This window comes from Crotalus tigris, unplaced genomic scaffold (genome assembly GCF_016545835.1).
Source record: "Crotalus tigris isolate CLP2741 ecotype Arizona unplaced genomic scaffold, ASM1654583v1 scf7180000018103.2265978, whole genome shotgun sequence".
Lineage (NCBI taxonomy): Eukaryota > Metazoa > Chordata > Lepidosauria > Squamata > Viperidae > Crotalus > Crotalus tigris.
Window position 1 is genome coordinate 649,294 of NW_024096824.1, and position 22,053 is coordinate 671,346.

General features: G+C 38.4%; 1 protein-coding gene across 5 annotated transcripts in view; it reads right to left on the reverse strand.

Moving 5' to 3' along the window:
- Nucleotides 1-22,053, reverse strand: part of RANBP3L (RAN binding protein 3 like) — a 50,602-nt gene that overhangs the window by 13,090 nt on the left and 15,459 nt on the right. For 2 of the 5 annotated variants that reach the window (XM_039347903.1, XM_039347905.1), the window contains exons 2-15: nucleotides 21,264-21,319; nucleotides 20,117-20,153; nucleotides 18,823-18,897; nucleotides 18,386-18,460; nucleotides 17,733-17,804; nucleotides 16,392-16,528; nucleotides 15,725-15,807; nucleotides 15,399-15,483; nucleotides 12,753-12,855; nucleotides 10,429-10,562; nucleotides 8,701-8,821; nucleotides 7,341-7,483; nucleotides 5,677-5,863; nucleotides 1,000-1,052 (exon numbers count right to left, since the gene is read on the reverse strand). In XM_039347903.1, the coding sequence (XP_039203837.1) occupies nucleotides 1,045-1,052; nucleotides 5,677-5,863; nucleotides 7,341-7,483; nucleotides 8,701-8,821; nucleotides 10,429-10,562; nucleotides 12,753-12,855; nucleotides 15,399-15,483; nucleotides 15,725-15,807; nucleotides 16,392-16,528; nucleotides 17,733-17,804; nucleotides 18,386-18,460; nucleotides 18,823-18,897; nucleotides 20,117-20,153; nucleotides 21,264-21,319 (1,316 nt within the window). In that variant the 3' untranslated portion in view covers nucleotides 1,000-1,044. Of the gene's footprint in view, nucleotides 1-999; nucleotides 1,053-2,399; nucleotides 3,275-5,676; nucleotides 5,864-7,340; nucleotides 7,484-8,700; nucleotides 8,822-10,428; nucleotides 10,563-12,752; nucleotides 12,856-15,398; nucleotides 15,484-15,724; nucleotides 15,808-16,391; nucleotides 16,529-17,732; nucleotides 17,805-18,385; nucleotides 18,461-18,822; nucleotides 18,898-20,116; nucleotides 20,154-21,263; nucleotides 21,320-22,053 lie in introns of those variants that run through there. The other 3 variants (XR_005557248.1, XM_039347901.1, XM_039347902.1) reach the window with 3 other exon arrangements.

Sequence of the window (22,053 nt, forward strand, 5' to 3'; positions counted from 1 at the left end):
AGTAAAACAAACTGACACAAAGTTCAGTTGCATTACACTCAGCATAAATGTGGGGGGAATACAACATGCCAAGATAGCAAAGGTTGTAATGTAATGCACACTTAGATGGGGAGGACATTCCAGTAACTTCAGCTTTTATGTTGAGATATAACAGTTGTACAATGAAGGTGCAAATTAAACACAAATGAAGTCAGATTAACATTTATAGTAATTATTTGGATGAGAGGATGATGGGAATGGATATCAAACTTGCAGATGTTACAAAATTGGTGGGATAGCTAATACTCTAGAACAGAGGTCACCAAGCCTTCTGGGTTGGTGGCCCAATGGGAAAGGGAGGGGCAGACACCTTTATGCCTGCATGCACATATCCCCAAATGTAGCTGCATGCGCGTACATGTGAATGGGGCTGTGAGCATGCGCACTCCCTAAATGGGACCGCTAGCACTGGCACAAGGGTTGCGCCGAGGCCAGCACCGGTGCAAGGGTCATGCCGAGGCTAGTGCCGGTGTGAGGGTCACGCCAAAGCTAGCGCAGGCGTGAGGGTCACGTCAAGCTAGCGCAGATGCAAGGGTCATGCCGAGGCTAGCACCACCATGAAATTCACACCGAGGCTAGCACCGAGACTAGCACAGGTGCGAGGGGGTGAATGCGCATGCGTGCACATGCACTGGCCAGCCACTTACATGGCCTGGTGGCCAAGAGGGCGGAGCTCATAGGTTAGGGACCTCTGCTCTAGAAGACAGAAATAAAAATCAAAATTCTTGCAAAATGGGTTGTGAAGAATAGAAAGAATTTTGAAAGAAATCAAATGCACATGCAGAATGAGGGATATGTGGATTGGCAACAGTACTTGTTAAAAAAAATCTTGGAATTGTAGTTGATTATAAGGTAAATATTGTCAGCAACACTGTAACTGCAAACAAGGCAAATGAAGTTAGGTTATATCACTATAGTACAATAATTGATACATTTTATTCTGCTTTGGTCAAATCCTACCTCAAATACTGCGTCCAGTTCTGGTTGCCAACATATCTTAAGGATTCAAAAGTCTGGAACAGATTCAGAGAAGGACAAAGAGAGGGAAGGAAATTTGAGAAAACTGAAGAGAGTGACAATCAAATGATTAAATCTCTTGAGAGTCAGAGAATTAGGAAATGAAAGGTCATCTGATCATAGTTATATTGATTTTATTATTGTTTTTGTTGTTATTAGTCACATAGTCAGTCAGATGTTTAAACTGGATATGGCGTTCTTAACCACCTATCAAGTCCTTCCCAAGGACCTGGGATAGGCTGTTATTTGATGGTATTAAAGGTATCATCAGGGGATGTAAGCCGTTTCCAAATGAAGCTATTGACTGATAGCAATTTCATCAATGCCAATGTTATTATTAATACTATTATTCTATACATATCATGTTGTAGTTCCATATCCCTATCCAACAAAATGAGTTTCAATTTGGAGAAAAGCAAAGATTTTCATTTAGGCAAGAAAAATCAAAGGTACAAGTACAGATTGGCTAAGATCTGGCTTAAAAACAGTAACCATGAGAGGGACCTTGGAGTCCTAGTGGACGATCACCTGACTATGAACCAGCAGTGTGCAGCAGCAGCAGCCAAAAAAGCTAATACAATCCTGGGTTGTATAAACAGAGGCATAGAATCAAGATCATGCAAGGTATTAGTACCACTTTATAAAACCCTAGTAAGACCACACTTGGAATACTGCAGCCAATTTTGGTCACCATATTATAAAAAAGATTTGAGAGTTTGGAAAAAATTCAGAGAAAAGCACTAAGATGATCAAAGGCCTGGAGACTAAAACATACGAAGAATGGCTGCAGGACTTGGGTTTGGCTAGTCTAAAGAAAAGGAGAAATAGGGAAGACATGATAGCAGTATTCCAGTATTTAAGGGGCTGCCACAAAGAAGAGGGGATCACATTATTCACCAAAGCACCAGAGGGCAGGGCAAGAAACAATGGTTGGAAACTGATCAAAGAGAGAAGCAACCTGGAATTAAGGAGAAACTTCCTGACAGTGAGGACAATTAACCAGTGGAATAGCTTGCCTCCAGAAATCATGGGCACTCCATCACTGGAGATTTTTAAAAAGAGGCCAGACAGTCACTTGTCTGCGATGGTATAGATTCTCCTGCTTCAGCAGGGGGCTGGATTAGAAGGCCTCCAAGGTCCCTTCCAGGTGTATTCTATTCTATTCTATTTTGTCCTGTCCTGTCCTGTCCTATCTATCCTATCCTATCCTATCCTATCCTATCCTATCCTATCCTATCCTATCCTATCCTATCCTATCCTATCCTATCCCATCCCATCCCATCCCATCCCATCCCATCCCATCCCATCCAATCCCATCCTATCCTATTCTGATGTTCTTCAACACTGCTGTTTTGATGCTGATTGTTTAAGCTTTCTGTTGTGGTCCCACTAAATCCAGGATATCAGATCAGGAAAAACAGTACTAGTTCATCTTGTGACAAAGAAGAAGAAAGTTTAATTGCATTACTCTCTGGAAGTTCTCATTCTGTTAGAAAAAGTGGGGCCAATATTACAGGGAAATATTTTAACATTTGAGATTTTGTAAGTATTTCCTTCAAGCATCACAACCTAAGCATTTCCTCGATTTCCCTGATCTTCATGCACTTCTAAAATACATTACATAATCATGATTTAAGCCATGAAATTGCACAACAGATTTAGGGTGACAGCTTGATTGATGGTCACTTTGTCCATAAGACGCCTTCACTATAAGCAGTTGTAAGAAGGTATTACACCACAGAGGACAGGAATTCGGAGCAAAATTTAATTGGAACCACAGTATAAATTTCCCTTACAAGTGTTCTGAAAGTTAGGCTTCAGCTCATTTGGGAAAGATCACAAGAAATTGAAGAACTATAGATAGAAAGGATTTATTGAAGATAACAGAAAACTACACCCCAATTTCATCAACTACAATGATTCAATAATATATCCTACATAACGAAATAATATTCACACCTCTCATGTTTTGTTTTCCTTTCTACCTATGTGATGGATGACTTGGTACCGTCTTCTGGGCTTCCCTTTGTCCTTTGCAGCCATCCAATTTGCTATCATAATCTTTTCTCCTCCATCTTTGTTAAATAGTATCCAGTGAGCAGCCAATTGTTTATATGTCAGCAAGTTTGCTATCGATAAGAACTATTTATAGCATTGTTCAATGCGTAGAACAAATCAATATAGCCATAAGTGCATAATGGATTCTCATAGAAATGACCTTTAAAATAAAATCAGGGTAATTAAAAAGTTGTTATTAACCTGAACATTGCACTTTTTTAAAAAAAACAAACAAACTTTGGAGTATGGTGCATGAAAGCAAAAGGCAGATGCTGATGTTATGGAATCTCTTATAAAAGTCCTGACTTAATAGGGATCAACAATCTAAATAATACTGGTAATCTAATATAAGTTATTTTGCCAAGACTATTTAAAGAATAAATACTAGATAAAAAATAGTAAAGAATAAATACTAATAAATATCTATGGTAAGCTTGTTATACATAATCCAATTATTGAATGGTAAGAAATTCCAGGATTTAGCACACATCCAAGGCAGCTTTCTTTTACAAAGGAATGCTTGGAGATGTTATGCCATTTTGTAATATTTATATCTGTTTACAGGCACAGCAGCTGTGCATCGTGGGGGCCAACAGCCAGGTGTTAAAGCAAATGGCTATCATAGGTGCTCATGAATCAGATTTCTTGAGATAGTAGGGCATCTATGAGAGTTTAAGGCTTAATGAGACTTTTCCATTTGCATGGGTACATGCTCATGTCTTATCAATACTGAGGGGCTCGCCTAAGTTTTCAAAAGTGGAATTCTTCCTTGAGCTACTGCTCCAGAAAAATATTGTGAAAAGAGTTTAAAGTTCTTTTCTCTGCAACCATGGAAGGAAACTGCCCCTTCATCCTATCTTCTGGTTCTTTAGAATTCCTCCCCAATTCCTAAGGTCCCTTCCAACTCTACTATTCTATGTTCTCTGTTGGTATGTTCCCACTATCTCCCAATTGTCCTAGCATGGCTGGCTCAGGAATTCTGAGAGCTGAAGTCCACTGGTTGTAAAGTTGCCTTAGTTGCCCACTCCTGTTCTAGATAGTGTGCTTGCCATTCCCTTGCTCCCTTGCTCAACAACTCTTCTGGAGGAAAAGTACTTTTCCCTTTTTCTTCTTATGCAAAAGCTCCAAGATGGTTGCCCCAAAGGTGCTTTTTCAAGAGGCAACTGGACTTTCTTGTTTTTTAAAAAAGACATTTCACTTCTCATTCAAGAAGCTTCTTCAGCTCTGGATGGTGGGGAATGGAAGGATTTATATTCCTTGCAGACAGCTGGTCATTTGCATTCTTTTAGAGCAGGGGTGTCAAACTGCTGGCCCACGGGCCAGACACGTCATGCGGAAGCTGCGTCCACCCCATTGTTGGCAATGGCAAAACCGTTCCGATATGTTGTGCGACGTCACGTGACATCACGAGTTTGACACGTCTCTTTTAGAGAGTTGTTGAGGCAAATGACCAGCTGTCTGCAAGGAATATAAATCCTTCCATTTCCCTACCATCCAGTCAGAGCTGAAGAAGCTTCCTGGATGAGAAGTAAAATGTCTTCAAAGAAAAACAAGAAAGTCCAATTGCCTCTTGAAAAAGCACTTTGGGACAACCATGACCTGTATGACTGAGAATCTCCATAGACTCCTAGATGGATGCGACCATCTAGCTCAGGGGTCTTCAAACGTGGCTCTTTTATGACTTGTGGACTTCAACTCCCAGAATTGCCTGGCTGAGGAATTCTGGGAGTTGAAATCCACAAGTTATAAAAGGGTCAAGTCTGAAGATCCCTGATCTAGCTGGTTACCATTGTTTTGCTCCTCACCCTTCCTAAGGACTAGCTGGAGGGAACTGAGCACAATGTAGGGGGGAGCGGTGAGAATATTCACATAGTTCTGGAAGAGAGATGAAGCTGCTGACTCTGTGGAAGACCCTGGGGATTAGAAGGATAAACCCTTAACTGTTTCTGGAGGTGGTGGAAAAAGAGTCAAAACCATAGTGAGATTATCTGCAAATTACTGCACTGAATGGTTATATCAGAATAACACAAGTGTTTGCCTATTAGTTTGGAGGTACCAGGGCAAACCTGTCCAGCAGGTTTGCTCAATGTTAAGAAGTTCTTCTGTCCAATTGCTAAACCTGGAGTGTTATTTTGCTTCCCTTCCCACCTCACTGAGGTGTCTTTTTCTTGTGTTGCATTTGTAAACCTGTGTGTGTGTGTGTGTGTGTGTGTGTGTGTGTGTGCGCGTGCCCGCACCTGTATATATCTGTGTAAGTATATGCATATATTTAACAATAATGCAGACAATCTCATAGCTACTCCTTTCCCAACCTCACTTTGCCATCTTGTGAACCTCGTGTTTTAGATGTGTAAATTTTTAACCTTTAGAACATGCACGTTCCCCTCCTTAAACTTTATATTATCCAACCAGATTTGCAAACTAAGCAGCAGCAAAAAATATTTTCCCTAATTCTCCCTGCAGTGAACTTAGCCCGCTATATTCTGGGAAAGTAAATATTGAATTATAACTTGCAAGAACCAGGGTTTATGTCAACCTTATGAAAGCTTTTTTTTTTTTTACCTGATCTATTGTTGCTCCCCGGAGTTCTTTTTTCATTCTCTTCATCATCACTGTCACAGGATATTGGCTGAACATCCAGCTTGTATTCCAATTGATTTACACCACATTCCTGCTTTGTAAAGTTTCTCAGAGCAACAAGACGGTGATGGATGGCTGCATAGAGTGATTCAATGTCCTTTGTGCTGGCCTGTGTGAGACAGAATGTATGGATGAATCCATGAGATGTTGTGTTCCAGAGCATCAATGAAAAGGTGAAGAAGCAACAAGAAAATTTAAAAAATATGTATTAAGAACCATCTAGTAAAAGAGAAAGCAACTGACTCCTGAGTGATTCAGAGACTTTCACGCAGCAAACTTGTAATGCTTTACAAGATGAAGGGGAAGCGTATGTGTATGTTCAATACCATCGTTTTTACAGAGAAATATGCCGTAAAACTGATACATATGCATGTCCATCAGCTGTCCTTGGTACTCTCTCCCACTTTTTTGACAAGTCAAACAAAATATCATGTGCTATTTGCTCCATTTTACTATATTTTTTATTTTTAAAATACACCTGTGGTCCTCAAAATCCAGCCTTTTTTGGATGACTTATGACTGCTCTTTAGAAGGCCAGATCCTGAAGTTGAAACTCAAGTACTTTGGCCACCTAATGAGAAGGAAGGATTCACTGGAGAAGAGCCTAATGCTGGGAAAGATTGAGGGCAATAGAAGAAGGGGACAACAGAGAATGAGGTGGCTGGATGGAGTCACTGAAGCAGTAGGCGTGAGCTTAAATGGACTCTAGAAGATGGTAGAGGACAGGAAGGCCTGCAGGAACATTGTCCAGGGGGTCGCGATGGGTTGGATACGACTTCGCAACAAACAACAAAAAGAGCAGTATTTCTTAAACTTTTTTCTCTCTCTCAAGACTCCTTCCCCCTTTTAAAAATTATGGAGGACCCCAAAAGAGCTTTTGTTTTTATGGGTAACCCTATTAAAAATTAAAACTGATGCATTCGCTGCTACTGCTATTTCTCACAATTGTTTGATGGGATTCTAATATTGTATTACTTTTCAACAGAGGCTGGCAAATAAATTTGATTTTGCAGGCCCCTGAAAGGACCACACTTTATGAACCACTAACTTAGAGCAATACAGTAGACTATCCTTAGTTAGCCAGCTCTTACCCAACTTAGTATTTTAAAGAAAAGGATCTATTATTTATTTATATGTGTTGTATACTAAATACCACTACTCAGATTTTCCACAAAGCAGTTTTATGATATACAAATTGAGCAACGAGCAAAACATCTAAAAATTTCACTGGGATTTTACAAGTATTCTTATTGGTCTGTCTTATTGCTTCTTAAGCAAAGGCATTAGTATCTCCTTGCCAGTATTTCACTGGGGGGGGGGCAGGAATGCTGCAGAAATGAAGTATTGACAAAAATCCAGGAAATATTTTCTGGTTCAAGGAATAGTTAAAAAAAACCCCATGAACATCAAAGTGTGAATCAATTAAAATGGAAAACTTAAACATCTTATCCTTTTCTAAGATCACACAATGTAGCGTCATCATCATCACCACCACTGCCCATCCAATGAATATCTCAGTCTTTGAATTGGGTATTTCCCAACAACTCAGGTTTTATCCAAGAGACCAGGAACCACAGAATTCTTACTTGTATTAGGAAAACTTTGATGGAACCATCCTCCAGGTCTGTTGCCGTGACGCACACACTCTTACGGTTTGCTCTTTCTATCACCATTTGAGTCCACAGTTTGGTGTTAAGAATAAGCCTCATGCTTCCTTGATTTCGCATAACTGCAAGCATGAGAAACAGTATCAAAAAGGTAATCAAGGAAATTAAAACATGTCAGATCTGAAGCAGATTTTTCTTGCAATTTGGAGAATTTCCATTACTCATTCTTATGATGCTGAAGGGCTTCCATTTTTTCCAAAGGGAGAGAAAAAGATTTTTTTGTATGAATCTGGATTTAGCAGCCTCCAAAGTAGTTGCAGAATATATATTTTCCTTATGTACAGTATATACATATATATCTGCATTGACTAGTCACAGCAACATAGCAATAGCACTGAGACTTATTTATAACTCCATAGTGCTTTATAGTACTCTTTGAGTGGTTTACAGTTATTAGTCAAGTCGAAAGGAGGGCAAATGAGTCCTGTTTGGTTGATTCTTTTCTAGCATTGACTTGGCCAGTGATTCTCTATAAACTTAGCAAACCATTTAATTGTAGAGTAAACCTGCAAAACATAATAATCAGTGGTGGGATTCAGCCAGTTTGCACCACTTCAGCAGAACCAGTAGCTAATTTTTTGTTGCCCAGGCCCAGAATGGACTTCTGGAAGCAGCATCCACACACAGAACTGGTTGTTCACATATATGAATCCCACCACTGATAATAATCCAGATCCATGTCAAATAGGTTTAACTATATTGAGAAGGATTGAGAGATGAAAAACTAATAGTAACAGAATTACAGAACAGAATAACAGAGTTGGAAGTGACTTTGGAGGTCTTCTAATCCAATTTATTGCTCAAACAGGAAACCCTATATACCATTTTAAACAAATGGTTGTTCAATCTCTTGCTAAAAACCTCCCTGATACTCAGCTTATGACTTCCAAAAGACTGTTGTTGGATGTGGATGATCTTGGCTTTTTAGTCTTTGTACTCTTCTTCAAAACTATGGTTTCAATCCTTTATAAACAGTAATTAACACTCATTTGATTAATTGTCATGTGATGAAAACCCTACTAAACCTTTTGGTGATATATTTTTGCAGATGAATTGTAGTGCATATTTTTTTAAATAAATGAGTTTATGTGTATATGGGAGACCTCCAGAGAGTATCAAAGTAGGCTGGACTGAGAAGACAAAGCAAATCGTAAAGAAAAGCAGTGATAAACCAATTTGGTCTTGTTGCCAGAAAAAAACTATATAGTTGTGTCCATATGATTCCTAAGAATCAAGAAGACCTTACATTTATATATAGAACTGCAAAATTAATTTTTACCCAGTCTTGACTGAAGCAGTCCATGTTGATTACTGGAGGTATCGTTTAGTCTCAAACAACCACTGCCTCTTTCAGTCCAGCATAACAGGGCTTTATTAAATAAAAAAAGCCTGCAGTTGATCTAAGACAGAAGAAATCATCATCATTATCATTCTTTCTATAACAGCAAATGTTTAAGAACAATGGTCAACTGGCTTCTAGGCTATTTCTATAGTTACTATCAATTTAAAAAGAAAAAGAAAATAACAGCTGAATGATCTAAACTGAATGCTGTATGTTAACTACTTAAACGTTTAAAAAGAAGGGAAGAACAGAATTTCTTATCAGAAATTGAAACAAAATCATCTCCTCTTTTTAGGGGAAGATGGTTATTAGTGAACTTGCAAAATTCTCTTCTCCTACTTGTTCTTACGGCAATACTAGAAAAATCCTGCTGTAGAAGTAATAATAATAATAATAATAATAATAATAATAATAATAATAATAATAATAAAGTTGGAAGGGACCTTGGAGGTCTTCTAGTCCAACCCTCTGCTCAGGCAGGAAACCCTATACCATTTCAGACAAATGGCTGTCCAGTCTCTTCTTAAAAACTTCCAGTGATTTTCATTTAAAAAAAATACATTTCCTTTCTATGAGCATATTTACATAGCAAGCATGAATGATTATCCTAATCCAGTGTGTGAAAAGCAGATTTCACCATGCGGATCCCTTACTGAATGATAAATTATATCCAGATTGAAGTTCATATACAAATCCAGCTAAGGGTTTCTGCCTGTATCCAGCCTCAGCCTTGTAAAAATCAGTGATTCTGTCTTTCTACTGTCAAAAGGTTGAGAGGGCAGCTCCTTTCCTGCTGTCTCAGACAATTGGTCAATATAAAAGTTGCTCTTTGACAAAAGCTTCCAGCCTGGACAGTTCTAACTGCTGCACTTGTAGACAACTGGATTAGTTTTATGATTTAGACAACTACAAAAGGATTTACACGGATAATGAAAATATGTTTCCTAAACATTATCTTGCCTAACATTGAAGAAATTGCTTTTATTTCCCAACAACACACGTACAAGACAGAAACATGTGAAGATATAATTGGTCTTGTGTAATTTAGGACCCTACATGAGATGGAATGGTTTTGATGCTTTTTAGTGTATTTCTATTTTTTTCTGTGGCTAGTTCTGGAATTCAGATGACTAGTAAAATTGATTGTTACAATTAAATAACTTTTGAGGAAGCTATGTTCAAGAAAAACAACAGATGACAGCTACATTGCATACTAACTACTGGTAATCCTCGACTTACACCTATAACTGAGCCCCAAATTTTGGTCATAAGACACTGTGGTTTTTAACTCAAGTCACCATGTGACTGGACTCAATTTTACAACTGTTCTTAAAACAGTCATTAAGCAATTCACTATAGTCATTAAGCAAATCGCATGATCACAAATCTCTACCTAACTGAACCAATGGGCAGGTTTTTTTGCCAGTTTTTGCCAGAAAATAGCAAAAAGGTTGTACAACATGATCATTTGACTGAGGGATGCAGCAATCAATCATAAATTGCCAAATATCTGAAATACAATCATGTCACTATTACTCATTCAGTAACTGGCTCCAATAAAAAAAAATCAGCAGCATGCCTAACTCCCATTAACATATCGTTATAAGAACTGTAAAGCCACTGTGTTAAATCAGTACATCAACAACTGTTCAGAGGGAGATATACCTGCAAAACATTGTGTTCCTCTTCTTCTCCTGTTGTAATTTCTATTTTCTCCAATAAATATCCTTGTGCGGTTTTGCTAGATAGGTAAGCAGCAGCTGATTCTGCTAGCGTTGAACCCTTAGAAAAATGAGGTGCTATTTCATAAGAAAGTAAGGAAAAGAAAATGATGAAATTATGGGAGGAAGGTCTTACAACAGTAATGAATATTATAGATATTAAGTACATTCTCTTCAAATTGACTTTGATTCATAATTAGCTATTATTAAGATGGAATTAGATACAACTGTGGTGATGAAGCTGATGAGATTGAATGAATGAACTATGTTTGTGCACATAGTGTGTATAAAACACATGCACATACATATATACATATACAGTACATGCAAAATTATATATCATATCATGTATCATATCTATATAGTATTTACTGATATTTACTATAGTATATAGTAAATCCTTTCAAACTCATCAGCTCCATCATTACAGCTATCAAAACTTCGAAGTGTAATTTTTTTTCTGCCATTTTGTGGCAAAAAACAAAACAGAAATTTAACATGAGACTTAAAATTGACTTAACTAAAAAATAAAAATAAATATCCAGTTCTGTCCAGATAGTTGATCTCTCAGGAGCCTGCTCTAACTTGCATCATTGCACTATTCCAGATGATTGCTTTCATCCTCTAAAAACAGTTACTTGTCTTTATTTGACTTCCAAAAGGTTGCCTTGGAGAGCTGGAGGACACTAACGTAGGCTATCTAGTCTAACTCACTGTTTAACCCACCTCTGTTTATTTCAGGAAATTCCCAGAAGCTATCAAAGCTATGAGAAATAAGGTCCTCCATCATGTCTGTAAACTTTCTCAGTGCTAATTGCTCTTACCATCTCAAACTTTACCTTAACACTCAACTGCTACAAAGAACCCTCTTAGAGAAACTATTGGTTTCTAAGTCATTATATGGCCATCTCACCTATTCACCAATCATCAGGTGTTTAACCTGATTTCATATCTGACATTGCTTAAAACTTTGGTTTATGTTGGGGCATGGCTACGGATGACATAGGAACAGAGTATGAACTTAATCCTGGGTAAAGACTGGAAAGAAGGTTGTCTGCAGGGTCCAAATGTTAAAACACTGGGCACAACTATGTGACTGAGGTTCTGGCCACCACAATAAAAAAACAGATGCTGAGGGCCTAGGAAGAGTACAGAATAGAGCAACAAAGATGATAAGGAATCTGGAGGCTAAATCCTATGAAGTACAATTAAAGAAACTAGGTAGATTTAGATTAACGAAGAGAAGATTTAGGGGAGACATGATAACAGTTTTCCAATACTATAAGGCAGGGGTGTCAAACTGGCAACCCATGGGCTGGGTGCATCACGCACAGGCCATGCCCTCCCCAGCTTTGCAAAGGCAAAAAATGTCATGATACATCACAATACGTCACGTGATGCGATTGAGTTTTGACACCCATACTATAAGGGCTATCACAGAAAAGAGGATGTTGATTTATTTTCCATTGCATCTGAGGATAGGACAAAAAGGAAACTCATCAAAGGGAGATCCAACTTGGAAATAAGGAGGAATTTCCTATCAGTAAAAACTGTTAAGCAATGGAACAGCTGACCTCCCAGAGTTATGGTGCTCCATTGCTGGAGTTTCAAGAAAAAGTTGGACAACCATTGTCTGAGACCAGAGGTGTCCAACCTTGGCAACTTTAAGACTTGTGGACTGGCTGGGGAATTCTGGGAATTGAAGTCCACAAATCTTAAAGTTGCCAAGGTTGGACAACCCTGTGAGAGGGTATGAGCAAAGGGTTGAACTAGAAGACCCTCCAAGGTCCCTTTAATCTTTATGAGTCTATGAAGTTATATCTACTTTATTTGGTACAGGTTGTGCCTCCAGAACATGATCACACAGTTTCAGTTACTATTTTGATGTAGCCTGTGAACATCTCTGACTGGAAATAAATGACAAAACACACTTTGAGGAAGATGGGTGGTTCAGAAATGTGAAAAAATAGAGTCGAATACATCAGGCTGGGAAGACAAAGTAGTCTGATATGATGTATGACATGCTCCTTTCTGAGCCTGGCTCAGCCAACCCCATTCTGGACTCTTGTAGATATACAGTATGGCCTATAACTCCTATCACCATCTGGGAAAGAGGGAGAGGCATTTTTGCAGGGGATTATGGAACTGTCAACTAATTCTGGTTGGAGAAGGCTCTGTTTTCAGTGCTTAATAAAATAACCATATGCACAATATCACGAAAGAGCAACATCAGCTTTATGCCATTGTTTTCTAAGAAACAGCACCTACTTGCCCACAGGGGTATGGCATGGAAATCTGGGGGACAGAGGGGCTCCTTTTCACTGATATGCTGCCCATCCTTGGACTGCAATTCTGGGGATTTCTCAGGCTTCTAGGAAAATTGGAGAAAGATCTTATTTGAATAAATACAATTAGATCTGGAAAGATAACAAGATATTATGAGCGGGCATTTAAACATATAAAAGGCATTGTAATATACACATAGGCTTAGGCTAAGCTAAGCTAGGGTAAAATAGCATCAGGTACTTTGTGGTTTAGTATGTGGGAGAACTCAGAACTTAAATAATGTGCAGGAGGTCATCATTATTAGGCTATAATATAATTTATTTGTTTTTGGAACAGAATCTTATGTGAATACATGACTGAGGTTTGTTTAATCTGTTCTTAAGGTTCAGTCTGTTGCATGAACTTAGGCAATAAGTGGCAATCCCATGATCTCTCATAGTGAGAGATGGGTGTATTCATATCCTGTCGTTAATAAAACAACTTGATTTTTTTTACAAATATCTTGCTGTATTGTATACATTAAATGGAAATTTTCTTTCAAACATTAAGTTTGATCTAGATTTTATCCACAGTAAATAGATTTTGGTGGTCTTTGTCTCTAAATTTATTATTTATTTTGCTTATTAGAACAAAACATATCTAATAAAAATGTTTGTGCACAAAATAGATAATGCATACTGCTTTAATACAGAGTGAGGTCTAAAACTACTAAAATCTTGTTATCTTCTAAGCCAAGTATCTGGGATAAAAACAAAAGTTGTCATAATTGGCCCAGTTTTGATGGATGTTCTTGACTACATAAACCAAGATCCTAATTAATTTTCCTGATTTATTCAATATTACGGTCTAAAATGCACAGATCAGAAGCAACATGAATTTCTCACTTAATACAGCACAGGATCTTCGTGCCTAATTGGGTAAGGGGAAGGTACATGGTTCTAACACTTACAATATTCCTAGATTCATAAATCCACATTTAATTGGAAGAAACCATTAAGTAACACATTTATCAGCCCTCTGAAAACAACTGACTATTCTCAGTTATTCACATGCTTACATGGTATCTAGAAATGTGCATATCCCATAATGTATTTGTAGGATGTTGAGAAAAAAAACCATTTAAACCATGTTGTATTAGATGAACCTGAATTTGTAATGTGATTACTTTCCAGTTATAAAGTTATCCAATGGATGAAAGGTGTCCCATTTCCTGCAGATCTGCTTGTTGGAAAAGCTAATTGAATTGCTTTGACTTTTCAGTTCTAATGGGGCTACTGACCACAAGGGGGCAATAGGGTGTACTGTAAATAGAAAAAGTTATATGTTCCACCACCCCTTTGTTTTTCTTTAAATTGTAATCTGAAGGCACCTCATTCTGCCTTTTCCCCCACATTCAGTTGTGTAGAATATTTTTTGATTTTCTCGTAGTAGAATATAGTTGGCTAGATGCTAGATCAGTGATGGCGAACCTTTTAGAGACCAAGTGCCCAAACTGCAACCCAAAACCCACTTATTTATTGCAAAGTGCCAGGGCTGCTTCAGCATTGTGGTGGCCTCGGGGGGGGGGCATGGGGTGTGGCCCACTGGATGGGCGTGGCTGGTCACAGCAGACTGGGTGAGTGTGGCCGGGGCCCATCCCTTGCCATTTCTGGGGCATCCCCGGGGGGGCAACATCGCTTGCTTGCTCAGTTCCTGCCCTGTCACTTCCAAACGCCATGTGCTCGCTACTCTGGCAAACTCTGCTGGGGCAACAGCACGCGTGCCCACAGAGAGGGTTCGCCACCACTGTGCCAATTAAAATAAACATTACAAATAAACATTATTACTGTTATTAAAAAAACCCTGCTTCACTAAGAATTGAGGGGCCCTTGGTGCTCTCTGAGCTTTTGGTTATTTTTTCACACACTTTTCATTATCAAAACTGGGAAACATCATCACTGCATTGTGCACTGATATTGTTACCTAGTTTCGGTAAGGAGACGTCTGCGAGAAAACAATCAAGTTCAGAAAGCCTCAAAGACCCCTTGTTTCAATCCTGTGCTATAAATATTATCTTCTATCAGTATCACTAAGGATTACCCAGATGAGATTCTCACACTTAGGGATCCTGCAAGCAGCCATAGAACATGTTGAAGATATGATTTGTTTAATAGCAACAGATGTGCAGGAAATAGGTGAAATATTTAATGAGCTGAGTTGAGCTATTACCTGCTGATTGGTGCAGCTCAAATGATTATCAAAAGCCTGTACAGCAGGGGTCTCGATAACTTGATAAGGTTGGAGGTCCCTGCTGTACAGGACCTAATTCCTAAATCTAAATTGCATTATTGGGTCAAGTCTTGTTTAGATAGCATTTTAGGAAAAAATGACTTTGTATAGCCAGGGAAAGAGGCAAACTCATAACTGATTTTTTAAATTTGATAATATATTGTCACTATGACATAATGACATCTTATAAGACATTATGAGATATATGTCTGAAATGATTGAAGTGAGAAAAATCTCTTTAACTGTTGTTTCCTGATAATCTAGATTCAAATCTAACAATGGGAAATGCAAATAAATATTCCCTGCAAACTTAAATCCATTAATAAATTCATTGCTATTAAAGCCTTCATTAATACTTACCAAAACTCTTTCTATTATATTTTCTCCAAATACAAAGCTAGAATGCTCACTGTTTGAGAAAGTTCTGTCTTTGGGTAACCGGTCACTTGAATAAATAAAAATAAAAAATGTGTGAGAGACAGAGAGAGAGAGAGAGACAGACAGACTTCACCCACTTCTCTCCCAAGCTTGTTTTTTACCCCATTTCAATCTGCACATTCTATTTTGCAACCCTAGGCTGCCATACATATGTATAATGACAGTACTTTATTCTATTCTTTACACTGTAAATCTGTTACTACTATGACCTAATTTTGAAAAGAGCTTTGAAAAGAGCTTTAACTTACTGTGTTGTGCTAGAACTTGACATCTGTAGTGGGTGAGGAGGTTTTTTGGAAGTTCCAATCCATGCATAGGTATCTTTAGACATCTAAAAACAATTCATTAAATCAAATTTGTTTCACTTGCATTTTAAAACATCTGTTTATTCTATCCATCACAGCATTAGCTTCCAGAAGTAAGAGATCTGTAGCATAAGTACACAAATTTGCCTTCTTTATGGAAACTATTTTTCCCAAAAAGAGAAAAAAACAATTTTGTTGGATTTGCCTAACAAATTCAACAAACAAACAAACAAATGTCATCCCAATCTGCTTAAAAATTTGAACCAAGTATTTTCGTATGGCAAATTCCTATCATAATGGCAATATGGAATGTTTCAAAGCTTCGTCTATAGAGATTCTCAATCATCCAGGTCATGGTTGATCCCAAAGTGCTTTTCAAAAGGCAAGTGGACTTTCTTGGTTTTTTCCTTGAAAATATTTTGCTTTTCATGCAAGAAGCTTCTTCAGTTCTTGAATGAGAAGCAAAACATTTTCAAGGAAAAAAAACCAAGAAAGTTCAACTACCTTTTGAAAAGCAACTCGGGGATATTGCAAAGCTTTCCTGCGTGATTGGTTTCTTCATGGCTGCAACAATAAGAACACGTACTCTTGATGGTACATTATATTTTACCTGATTATCTGTTTCATGATTCTCCTCTAAAAGATTTTCAGCAGTTCTCTTTTTTTCTATTCTGTATGTAGTCACTTGTGGTGGCTGCAGTCTGGCAGGCCTTAAAACCTCTTTTTGTCTGTTGCTTGTTGGAAAATCTTGAAAAATAGAGTGGAATTTTAATTCATGCTTTTCTTTCCTGATTCACAATCTTCTTATACTTGGATTTCTTAAAAGTTGCTCTTCCAAGTGATAAATAGAATTTCATGATTGCTATAGTGCCTGGATATCTCTATTATTCTTCCTCAAGAACTATGACAATTAGATTTCCCCTCAAATTTAGCAAATATTTTACAAATCTCTTTTTTCATGAACCATTTTAAAAATCCTTCCTTTTTGAAGGTATGAATATATAGAATAGAAATGATATACCTGCTTAAATCAAGTCTTATGGCACACAACTACATGGATGTTTAAGCACTGAACTTCCATGTATCATACATCAGAATCACCTGCTTGCTACACAGTCTTTAAGGACAGATATCTGAAAAGCTATAATTGGAACAGAAAACCAACAGTTGAAAGCTCCAAGATTCAAATCATACTCAGAACAGTCCACAAGGTTGAAACCTTACATCTCTTTCTTCTGATTGTTTATGACAGATCAAGAGCTGGTTCTTCCTCTGTAGGAAGAGTGACTGACAGAAGCATTCACCATAGAAACAAAATGTTCCTTCTGATAAAAGCAACATCATTGCATCTCAAGCCTTTTGTACATGTGTTGTGCAGGTAGTCCTATGACTGTAGTTGAGTGCACAATGTTGGTCATAACTCGTGATAGTAGTAAACTGGGTCAGCATATGACCATATCTAATTCTATGACCTTTTTTGTGGAGGTTGTAATGGCACAATTGTTAAGAGAAATCCATTGTTGGCTATAAGGCAGATTGTGAGGCAGAGGTAAATCTCAGCTTCTGGCAAAAATGTTGTAAATTACAGTCATGTGACCATGGGGCTCTGCCAACAGCTATAAATGCAGGCCAATTGCCAAGCATCTAAAATGCATGACTGGTGGAGGAGTTTCAAATCTGGGTTGTAAATCCCTTTTTTGGACTACCCTATAACTTTGAACCGTTACTAAATGACTGTCGTAAGTCGAGGAGTAACCTATAAGGTCAAATTCATCCAAAAGAGGTAGACAACACTACTGTCATCATCTTGATGAAAAGAGACAGAGCTGTGTCAGTCACTGATTGATATCTGCCAATTTCCCCCAATCTTTTACCTTTTCTATTTCCTTCTCTACCAGCTTTGACTCACCAAATGGGGATAAGATTGTTATATTTAAATAATTCTCCATACCTTGTTCTGTTGCTTTCACATCAATACATTCTTCTAATAGCCCCGAAGTCATGAACACATTGTTCTTCTTTACTATAAAGCAAACATATATCAAAATGTTCAGTGAAATTTGGATTCTTTTTTTCCTAGTGTTACACTATAACGAGCTTCATCTTTTCAAGACTTTCAATGGTTTTATTTTTTGTTTGTTTTTGGCAAGGATGGTATCCAGTTCACTTAAACTCATCAAAACTCTCTCACAGAGATAATTGATTGAAACGGACCAGCCTGAATGTACAGACTAGCCCTCTTCAAAAAATGTTTTTGGAGCCAGCAAGTTGATGGGGATAACAGCTGACTAGGAAACTGCAGCCAGCCAGAGAGGATTTGTGATACAATAATTTAATTTATTTTAGCAGGAGTCTAGTACTGATATCCCATTTTCTGTCAGAACAATCAAGTGGCACAAGATTGAAACTAATTTGAATGAGCGTAATTTAAAAAATGCTGTCTCTCAGAAAGAGAGGGAGGGAGGGAGGGAGGGAGAGAGAGAGAGAGGGAAAGAAAAGAAAGGGAGGGAGGGAAAGAAAATCAGAGAGAGAAAGGGAAGAAAGAATGTATACATCTCCATATCAATTTTATGGATTCACTTTCTAAGTCAACTTTTAACTTACCTGGCTGAGAAGGTGGAAATGTTGGGATGATGATAAAGGATGATGTTCTTGCTTGTTTCTTGGAACATAGATTTTCTGGAAATGTAAATATTAAGTGATGTTTTTTTTTCCCTAGTAGCATTTTACATTTCATAATCTTAAGAAAGCGATTTATATTTGAATGCTGACATAGTTATAGTGATGCCTATCTTTGCTAACAAATGAGACAGATACTCAGCATTTTGTTATTCACATAATTTCCCCTTACTGTCGCTCTGCCATCATTTATTTCAAGCCACATTTTGAAATGGTTAAAAAAAATGGTTAAAAATAAAAGCCTGGCATTCAGCACTTAAGTCCACATGAGTTCAGGATGTAACATTTCAAACCAAATTTTGGAAAGCTATACTTGTCAATGTAAATTTAAGGTAAACAAATGGTTAAGACAGAAGCCATACCTCTATATGACTCTGACTCAGAGGACTGAAAAGAAAAATATGAAGCTCTTGCACGTTTTCTGGATCCACTGGGAACTAAAGGCAGAAAAACACCAGAGATGATATTCATATCATGAGACTGGACAACAATTTGTCTGAAATGGTATAGGGCCATGGTGGCAAGCCATGAGTGCCACAGGTGGCACGCAGAGCCCTCTCTGTGTGCACGCACACCGTCACCCCAGTCCTAGGCCTTCAGCTGGGTTTTATAAAACCTTTTTGTTTTAGGTCTCTGCCACCGTGTGCAAAAAAAAAAGGTTCAATCAATCAATCAATTTCAACTTCTCACGGAAAAAAAAAGATCTTGCAAAGTTGGAATTGATTGATTGAACTTTTTAGTCCCACCCAGTCTGCCGTTAACACCACAGCCATGCCCACCCAATGGGCCACGCCCATCCAATGGGCCATGCCCACCCGGCACTCAACGATACATAAGTGGGTTTTGGGTTGCAGTTTGGGCACTCAGTCTCTGAAAGGTTCGCCATCACTGGTATAGGGTTTCCTGCCTAAGCAGGGGGTTGGACTAGAAGACCTCAAAGATCCCTTCCAACTCTACTACTACTACTATTACTATTACTATATTATTATTATTATTATTATTATTATTATTATTATTATTATTATTATTATTATTATATCAAATGCCAGCTGATCCCAGTAATATACAGGTAGTCCTTAACTTATAACCATTCATTTAGACACTGTTTGAAATTACAACATTGATGAAAATGATTTACAACCAGTCCTTGTACTTACGACTATGGCAGCATCCCCATGGCCCTGTGATCAAAATTCAGGCACTTGGCAACTGGCATGTATTTACCATGGTTGCAGCACCCATGGATCATGTGATCACCATCTGTGACCTTCCCAAACAGCTACGACAAGGATTGGTAAGAAAGCTGGATTCCTTGAACGACTGCATGATTCACTTAACTGCAGCACTGATTTACTTCACCTCTATGGCAACAAAAAGCTCATAAAATCAAGCATGACTCACTGCCTTGCTTAGCAACAGAAATTTTGGTCCCAAGTGTAGTCGTGAAATATCACTGGGGATACTGTGGCAGTCCTAATTGTGAGGACTGGTTGTAAGTCATTTTTTTCAGTACTGTTGTAGCTTTGAACATCCCTAAATGAATAGTTGTAAGTTGAAGATTACCTGTATTTGGGTTCTGAAGCCCGACTCTGATGTTGTAACCTACCCCTTCTACAAGTTTGCCTAGAAAGATTTCTGAACAAAAATCGTGATTACCGTTTTCAGTCTTGTGCACTGGATCCTCTGCAGGCCTCTGAACAAAAAGAAGGATTGGTTAAACCTTAAATGAAAAGTTGTAGATGTTAAGTGCTTTAAAAAAAAAAAAAAGATAGGGTGGACATTCCGATGTCAGGCTCCTTTTGCCAAGCCTGTCACTAATCTCTTGGCTGAACACAACTAAAAGTTTCCTAGGCAAGAAACTATTTGTTTATGTAAGTCTAATTATTGCAAAAAAGAGTGAGGCCAAAGAAAGGAATTAGTTGGTGGCTGTCAGCATAGAGTTGCAAGTGCCGTTTTTAGTGGCTCAAATCCATAGCTTTCTCTTCCTGCATTTCCATGAATTAATAGTCTTTGCACAACTCTTGGTTGTATTGAAGCCAAGCCTTTGCACAGTGTGGTTGTGGAATGTTTATGTTCTATGTGACTGTCCATATCATTCAAAGTTTTTGAAAGCACACTGGAGATTATCCCAGATTTCCCTGTTCCTTAGATACATGGGCTTCAGGTCCCCTAATTCCTAGTTCGTAAGGTTAGGCTGGAAGTTAAATTCCTACACATCTGGACGGCACCTCCTGCAGAAGAGAATTCCACCATTTTTGGATGAAATCATATCTTCTCCTCCATCACACACACAAAACAAACTTTATTAATCTTATTGCTAATTTACATAATAGTAATTATGAATATATGTTTTCCATTCATACCAGAATTCAGTGAAAACTTCCTTCTGAAGAATGGGATACTGACTTAGTGTGACATGAAGTGGAAGGAACTCAATTCAGACATTACTCTGAATGCAATTAAAGAAGAAAGAGCAATCAAACCTCCTAGTGCCTTCATACTTATGCGGAATAACATCGGGGGGGAAAAAGTCTATGTACATATAAACATGTACCTAAATAGGAGATCACATTAATCCATTTTTCCCAATCACACAACCATAAATAGCTTGCATGTGTGCAGATGATTCTCTAGGATATCAAGTGGTTTACGTCATTTAGTATTTCTTTTTCTAGAGATACTGTTTCTATGCAGACATTCAATTAAACTGGCAATCCCACTTCATCCACCAGGTGGATCAACATATGCTGAGTAAATTATCTTAAACAAATGCCAGAAGGATGGGAGGAGTTTCACGTCTTACCTTGCAAGGTCGTTCCTTCTTGAAGACAAACATGGGCTGTGCAATCACTGAACTGTCTGGAAGTAGAACAGAAAGTCCCAACATGTAATCATTGGCAGACAGAATCCATCTTACTCTGTAGACCTGTTTGTTGACTGCAGGTTTCTAATTTTTTTTTCTTTTCTCTTGAAAAAAGCAATTATTTGATCTTCCAAATCATATTGTTTTCAAATCTACAAGTCACCTTTTCTATATAGCAATAGCAATAGCACTTAGACCAGCAGTTCTCAACCTATGGGTCACGACCCCATTTGGAGTCAATCGACCAATTCACAGGGGTCACCAAGCAAGGCTGTCCGCCATTTTTTCCTCCTTTTCTGACGGGTGCCTTACCTCCCTTGGGCTGGGCCAGCTGGTGGCCCAGCTGATGGTTGGCCTGCTCCGTCTCTGCTGCTTGCCAGCTACGCCTCGGCCGGCGCAGGGGGTGGCACCACACATGCGCGGCCCTTCCGGGCAGGGAACTCCTCGACTTACGACCAGTTGGGTAGTCCTCGACTTACGACTGGTTTGGTCCTCGACTTACGACCGGTTTAGTCCTCGACTTACGACTGGTTGGGGGTCACGACATTTAAAAGGTTGAGAACCACTGACTTAGACTTATATACTGTTTTACAGTGCTTTACAGCTCTCTCTAAGCAGTTTACAGAGTCAACATATTCAGTGGTGGGATTCAAATATGTGAACAACCGGTTCTCTGTGTGGATGCCGCTTCCGGAAGTCCATTCTGGGCCTGGGCAACAAAAAATTAGCT